General features: G+C 55.8%; 1 protein-coding gene across 1 annotated transcript; it reads right to left on the bottom strand.

The window, feature by feature from the left end:
• Positions 1-350: 350 nt before the first annotated feature.
• On the bottom strand, positions 351-7,301 carry LOC119846926. The gene is made up of 3 exons (XM_038381170.2): positions 7,206-7,301; positions 6,594-6,715; positions 351-2,959 (listed from the first exon to the last, which is right to left on the bottom strand). The coding sequence occupies exons 1-3, from the start codon at positions 7,215-7,217 to the stop codon at positions 2,251-2,253; spliced, it is 843 nt and encodes a 280-aa protein (XP_038237098.1). The 5' UTR covers positions 7,218-7,301; the 3' UTR covers positions 351-2,250.
• Between the last annotated feature and the right edge of the window lie 212 nt (positions 7,302-7,513).

The following is a 7,513-nucleotide window of genomic DNA, read 5'->3' as shown; positions in this document are numbered from 1 at the left end:
GGGCAGGGCACCATGTGTCTAAGCTGTCAGGGCGGGTGCTAGGCAGAGGGTCTGCACCCCAAGAGTGTGCCTGGGGACCCCAAGACAGAGACAAAGTCAGGGCTTTCTTCATATTCAGGATCCAGCGGCCAGATCCCCTCATAGCAATCTGCTGAGTGACCAAGAGGGGGTGCTCCTCTGTCACACACTGCCAGGCTTTCCCCTAAGGCAGTGGGGGGCACTCACCAAGGGCTGTGGGGCAGGGGTAGAGGGAGGAGTCAGGTTTCTGTTGATAAAGGCTTGTGCCAGCTTTACTCTATTTTGGGGTGTTTGGAGGGGCAGCACTGTGGTCTGGGGTCCCTGCTGGTCAGGGCTGTGTGTGCAGGCCGGGTCAGGGGCTGGTTTGTTTTTTCACCCCCTTGGAGTGGGGAAATGGAGACAGATTGAGCAGACAGGGACAGATCCCAGCTGGTGTGATCGGCATGACCCCCTTGAGTTCAGCACCAGCACGGGGTCTGGCCCATAATAGTCACTCCCCTCACTCCGATCCCAGGGCAGTGACACGAGCTTGGTGCTGTCTGGGGAGTTACTTCAACCCCCCTCACAGGAACTAAACCCCTGAGAATCGTTTCCCTGAAAGACTCACACCCAAAATAACCTGCTGACAGACAGACTGATGGATTCTCGGGCTCCGGACCCAAACACCACACACGGCCCACAGACATGGCCTCACTAGGGAGAGTCCATGGGCCAAAAGCAAGTCCAGAGTCAATGGCCCCGATCCCTTGAAGTCAATGGGCCAGAGCCCAGCTGTCTCATTTTGTCACATTGTGCTGGCACAGACAGAGAAATCCACTCTCGCTGAAGTACAGACGGACGTGTTCTGCCTCCTCCCACATCCTCTGATTGTGCTGTTTTTGGTTAGCCCTACAGGGCTGGAGAGAGCCGGACACATGGACAGAGGTATGGGTGCCGGGCAGATAGATAGAGACGTGAGGCCCCGGACAGCTATTTAAAGACCAAAAAGCAGCTGACAGGGTGGCCACGCTGGACTGAGCCACTCGCGTGGGGCCTCTCCGGCAGCCAAAGCCCCTCTCCCACTTCCCCACTCCCCTGCAGCTTCAGCATGCCGCCGGCAGCGTTCGGGCTGGGCTGGGCGCTCCCTTGGGTGCGGAGCCGGACACTCTGCTTTAAGTGGCACGGAAAGGGGACCAGGGAATTGGAGAAGGGGCATGGGATCCGGGGGGCAGATAGGGGACAGGGAGCAGTTGGATAGGCGTGGAGCCCCGGGTATCTGGCAGGGGCGGGGGTGTGGATAGGAGTCAGAACAGTCAGGGGACAGGTATGGAGTGGGATCCTAGGGGGGCAGTTAGGGTGGGGAGGGGTCTCAAGAGGGAGCAGTCAGGGACAAGGAGAAGGGCGGCTTAGATAGGGGGTGGGGTCCCGGGGGGCCGTTAGGTGCAGGGGTCCCGGGAGGGGGCGATCAGGGGACAAGGAGCGGGGGGGTTGGATGGGTTGGGGGTTCTGTGGGGGGCAGTCAGGGGGCGGGAAGTCGGAGGGAGTGGCTAGGGGGTGGGGCTACACTCCCCCCCCCGTGGAGTGTCCTCTTTTTTGAAAGTTCAAATATGCTAACCCTGGAGTCTGGAGTCTGCCCAGCCCTCGCCACCTCCCATCCCCCACCCCAGTCTGGCCCAGCCTCATGTTCTATCCCACATTTCCCGCTCCTCCCCACACGTCCCATCCCCCCTCTGCCCTGCCCTGCCCCTCACCTCACATCCCATCCCCCATCTGTTCCATCCCTTGCTACATCCCATCCCCTACCTGACCGCCCCCCCCCACCATGTCCCATCCCCCATCTGGCCCACCCCTCGCCATATCCCATCTCCCATCTGCCACCTCCGCCCCTTCCAATTGTGCCCCGGGTCTGCCTCATCCACTGACTTGTCCCATCCATGCCACCCCTGTTTGGACTCAGTGCGCCACACTGGAATTGCACCCACATGACACAGATGGGGCTGCGGCCCCAGAGAGCGAGAGAGATTTCAGGGAAAATCCAGGACTGCTGTACCAGGGTGGTGGGCACCCTAGAAATGAGAGCAAAGGGGAGGGATTGCAGCCCCCCCAGTATCTATGGCAATGGCTAGATAGGGAGTGTGACAGAGAGGCGGGTGTGTTAGCCAGAGAGACAGAGGGGCACGTTAGGGAGACGGATTGACTGGTGTGTTGACTGGTTGTGTCCCAGCCAGCCAACTCATCCTCACTGGGATCCCATCACCCGTGGGCTCTCTGTGGCTTGGCTCTCATCTCTGGCACCCCCTCGAGGCAGGGGTTCTGGCTGAGGTTCTTCTCCTCACAGCTGGCGCAGCCATTGTTATCACACTTGTACATCGGGGCGTTTGGGACGGTTTGCCAGGCTTCCCACAATGCCTTCCGCTTCTGGGCCTTGTCTGGTTGGTAGACCTGCCGGAAGGCCAAGGCCCGGAAGTTGTTGTTGATGGCACCGAAGACCCCATCCATGAGGTCCCGGATGTAGAAGCAGCTCGAGGCGTTAAGGCAGATGCCCAGGCACGGCGAGTTCTTGGTGAAGAAGATAAGGCAGCTGTTCCAACTACAGGGTTCGCCTGGGGACCACTTCTTGTAGCAGTTGTTGCCGCATTCCTTGCCCGGGACATGGGTTTCTGGGCAGGCCTCCTGGCCCCGGGTCTTGTCCAGGAGGCGGGAGACAGCGCTGACGTTGTTCTGGTCTGGGCTGAGCAGCAGGAACTCAGAGTGCAGGGTGGAGTTCTTCTTCTGGAACCTGTGCCGGGCGGCTGCGATGTTCTGGCCCTCGAACAGCTCCTTGCTGTTGAGTTTAGCCTTCATCTCGTTCAGCTCTGCCTCACTCAGGTACACCCTCAGCTGCTGCTCTTCGAGGAGATTACACGCCGCCTGGGGCAGGCTCACCGCGACTGCATATTGGCCGTCCTTGTCGGGGCGAAACCTTTCAGGGGGAAAGAGGAGAGAATCTGGGTCACAGATTCATAGAGTTTAAAGCCAGAAGGGACCATTGTGAACATCTAGTCTGAGCTGCATAGCCCAGGCCCCAGGGAGTTTGCCCCAGGGATCCCTGCCCATAACTCCTGTATGAGCTAGGGTGGATGTTTGAGAAAGAGACACCCAGCCATGGTTTAAAGACTCCACGTGATGGAGAAGCCACCACGTCCCTTAGTAAGTTGTTCTACGGGTTAGACATTGCACCTTATTTCCCCTCTGAAATTGTCTCGCTTTAGCATCCAGCCACTGGATCTCGTTCTGCCTCTGCCTGCTTGACCGAAGCGCCCTCTGCCATAGGCACTGACACCATGGGTGCTCTGGGGCTGGAGCTCCCATGGGAAGAAAATAGTGGGTGCTCACCACCCATCAGCCACCTGCCAATCAGCTGTTCAGCGGTGGGTTGGAGGCACTGGGGGAGGGGGCGGAGCTGGGGTGGAAAGAGGCAGAGCAAGGGTGGGGCCTTGGCGGAAGAGGCAGAGTGGGGAAAATGAAAGTCGGTGCCGGTGCCCTCTGCTCTCAGAAATCTCCTCCCCATGTAGATACTTATAGACCCTTCTGAAGCAACAAGGGTGATGTCATGGTGGGAGTCTGCTATAGACCACCGGACCACGGGGATGAGGTGGACGAGGCTTTCTTCCGGCAACTCACGGAAGTTACTAGATCGCAGGCCCTGGTTCTCATGGGAGACTTCAATCACCCTGATATCTGCTGGGAGAGCAATACAGCGGTGCACAGACAATCCAGGAAGTTTTTGGAAAGTGTAGGGGACAATTTCCTGGTGCAAGTGCTGGAGGAACCAACTAGGGGCAGAGCTCTTCTTGACCTGCTGCTCACAAACCGGGAAGAATTAGTAGAGGAAGCAAAAGTGAATGGGAACCTGGGTGGCAGTGACCATGAGATGGTCGAGTTCAGGATCCTGACACAGGGAAGAAAGGAGAGCAGCAGAATACAGACTCTGGACTTCAGAAAAGCAGACTTTGACTCCCTCAGGGAACTGATGGGCAGGATCCCCTGGGAGAATAATATGAGGGGGAAAGGAATCCAGGAGAGCTGACTGTAGCTACTTTCAAATACCTGAAAGTGGGTTCCAAAGAGGATGGATCGAGACTGTTCTCATTGGTAGCAGATGACAGAAAGGGGAGTAATGGTCTCAAGTTGCCGTGGGGGAGGTTTAGGTTGGATATTAGGAAAAACTTTTTCACTAGGAGAGTGGTGAAGCACTGGAATGCGTTACCTAAGGAGGTGGTGGAATCTCCTTCCTTTGAGGTTTTTAAGATCAGGCTTGATAAAGCCCTGTCTGGGATGATTTAGTTGGGGATTGGTCCTACTTTGAGGAGGGGGTTGGACTAGATGACCTCCTGAGGTCCCTTCCAACCCTGATATTCTATGATTCTAAGTCATGTCTCTTGGCCTTCTCTGTGATAAGCCAAATAAACTGAGCTCCTTTAGTCTCTCTCTAGGAGATAAAGAGACTTGGATCCATCTTTTCCGATCCCTTTCCAATTAATCAACATCCTGTTTGCAGCGTGGACCCCAGAACTGGATGCAGTATCCCATAATGGTGTCATTAACATTGTATGCAGAGGTGATGCCTCCTCTCTGCTACCCAATATTCCTGTTCATCCAACCAAGCATTGCTTTTGCCCTCTCAGCTCCAGCATTGCACTGGGAGCTCATGTTCTGTTGGCTTCCACCGTGACTCCTGGATGCTTCGCAGAGTTGCTGCTTTCCAGGAGACAAGCCCAGTCCTGCAGCTGTGACCGGCGCTCTTTGCTCCTAGGTGTCTGGCACTGGGCTGTGTTAAAACACCTGTTGTCTGAGTAAGCCAACTTACCCGGTGATCTAGGGTTTTTCTGTAGAACTGACCAGTCCCCACCATTATTTACACTTCCCCAGTGCTTGCTTCCTCTGCCAAGTTTACCAGCAAGGATTACTGGCCGAGCGATGCTGGACCCTACGCACCATGGGTGGCATTACTCGCTTTCTCTGTCTGTCTGGGTGTCACGTGATCCCTTTTGAACAACACACCCCACCCCTTACAAAGCGTACGGGATTGTTCATGGCCTCAAGAGGCAGAACCCTATTGATTTTGATAAAAATTGGAAAACAGGAAGCGCTTCAGATGCCCACAGACACAGCACGGCCTGGATCCCCATAGGACTGCTCCTCCTCGCTTCTCTCTCTAAGGAGACTACATGGTGTCGTGGAGTCACCGGGTCTGATCTATGCCACAGCCTGGAACCAGTCCCCTGGGAGTGACCCCCATGGCTGGCCAGGCCCCAAGAACTGTTCCATGCAGCGGGCCCACAGCTTCCCCGAATCCAAGACTAGCCCTTCAGCACCACTGAATCACCTGGCCACAGAACCTGACAGGCCTTAGGTTAGCACAGAGCGGCAGAAGTTCAGCCATAGTCCACTCTGGCCAAGCCAGTGCCCAAATGAGCCAGCCAAGCTGTGATGGGCCCCATCTCCAGCTCCCTCTCTCATGCATAGACGCCGACTCTGTGGGTGCTCCGAGGCTGGAGCACCCACGGGGAAAAATTTGGGGGTGCTCTGCACCCACCAGCAGCCAAGCTCCCCTCTCCTTTCCCCCTCCTCTCCCCACCTCCGCCTCCTCCCCTGAGCACACCACGTCCCTGCTTCTCTGCCTACTTCCCAGCTGTTTCGCGGTGTAACAAGCTCCGGGAGGAGGGGGAAGGAGCGGGAACACGGTGCACTCAGGGGAGGAGGCAGGGAAGAGGAGGAGCTGGGGCAGTGATTTGGGGAAGGGGTTGGAATAGGGACAGGGAGGGGGCGGAGTTGGAGTGGGGACTTTGGGGAAAGGGTTGGAATGGGGGCGGGGCAGGAGCAGGAGGGGTGGGGCGGGGGTGGAATTGTGTAATTTTTTGATGAAAAATAATCACAACAATTTGTTTAGATTGAAACATTTGGTTAGGACTTTATTTTTTTAACTTTTGTTATATTATGTTATATTACTGTTTATAATATACCAGTGAAAACATCTGGATTGTTATATTATATTATATTAAAGTCAAGCTGCTAAAGCTGAAATGGAAACATTTGAACTCTGTGGCCTGCGTTGTGCAGGAGGTCGGACTTGATGATCAGAATGGTCCCTTCTGACTTTAGTATCTATGAATCTATGAACTTATTGAATTGAAATAGTTAGGTATGGTCAAATCAAAATCTGTTTTCAATTTTTCCAAAACAAAATTTGGAATTCCCATTCCGTGGAAGATTTCAAATTTTAGTTCTGATTCATAAGGGAAAAAAAATAGAAATTTCAGAATTTCTGAGGGAACTGGAATTCCGGTTTCTAACCAGCCCTTCATGCAAGTAATGAGACCCACATCTCCCCTCTGCTCCTCCAGAATCACCCTTCCCAGCTCTCGGCTCCATCTCCTCCTGTACCTCTAGAATCACCCCCTCCCAGCTGTACCATGGACTGAGCCATCTGTGCCAGATAGAAAGCCACAGAGGGCAAATGTGAAGCATCTTCCCCCCTTTCCCTTCGCTTGCCCCCCAGGGAGGACAGAGGGGTCACAGCCAGATGGGAAATGCCCCACTGGGGCCTCACTCACCTATCAACATAATTCACAATCACTCTGAGCGCAGCTGGGTTGATGCTCCTGGCGGTCTCTGGCCCGAAGCAGAGGAGAAGGGGCAGCAGCAGGAGTCCAGCCCTGGGCATCCATCCCAGCACCTGCACAGCACTCCAAAGTGTCAGTGTCCCCGAGCCCAAGACACAAACCCAGAGCCCCCCAACTCACATCCCCTAGTCCCTGCTGTACTACCCACAGGAGATGTGGCAGAGAAGAATCCCCTGGAGCTTCATGAGGTGTGGGGGGTAGGTGAATCATAGAATCATAGAATATCCAGGTTGGAAGGGACCCCAGGAGATCATCTAGTCCAACCCCCTCCTCAAAGCAGGACCAATCCCCAACTAAATCAATGACAGAGGGGACCCACTGGGGATTACTTGGGGCAGGGGGCAGGTGGGAAGAGGGGTCACCCCTGGAGCTCCATGGGCCAGGAGGTGGGGGCGGGACAAGGGGGACTCACCAGGGTTTCCATGGGGAAAGAGGAGGCTGGGGGGGGGGGAACAAATCAGGGTTTCCATGGGGGAGGAGGAGGTGGGGGGGGATTCACCAGGGTTTCCATGGGGCAGGAGGAGGCTCGGGGGTGGAACTCACCATGGTTTCCATGGGGCAGGAGCAGGGGGTGCCGTCACTCACTGACAGATGCTCACAACAGATCCCCAATGCTGGGCTTTCAGCTGAGTCCCTCCCAGCTCCTCTTTATACTGTTCGCTCAGCCCCTCCCCTGGCCCCACTGACCCTGTGGAGCAGGGGGCAGAGCAGGAGGGGTGAGGGTGGGTGAGGCAGCCTCCAATTCCCAGCTGTGCCAACAGCAGCTGCTGGGCTGGGCCAGAGGGGGGCAATCTGGGCCCTTGGTTTGCTGCAGAGCTCGGCTCCTGCCCTGAACATGGACCTGTTTCCTG

The sequence above is a fragment of the Dermochelys coriacea genome, chromosome 23, assembly GCF_009764565.3.
Source record: "Dermochelys coriacea isolate rDerCor1 chromosome 23, rDerCor1.pri.v4, whole genome shotgun sequence".
NCBI classification, from domain to species: Eukaryota; Metazoa; Chordata; order Testudines; family Dermochelyidae; genus Dermochelys; species Dermochelys coriacea.
The sequence above is the reverse complement of the archived record's forward strand: the minus strand, read 5'-3'. Positions and strand labels throughout refer to the sequence as shown.

What these genes read in the sequence shown, in the direction of transcription:
- LOC119846926 (XM_038381170.2), bottom strand. An exon ending in ATTGTGAATTATGTTGATAG is followed by an intron (nt 2,960 to 6,593) that starts GTGAGTGAGGCC and finishes TCCCCCTGAAAG; the next exon opens with GTTTCGCCCCGACAAGGACG.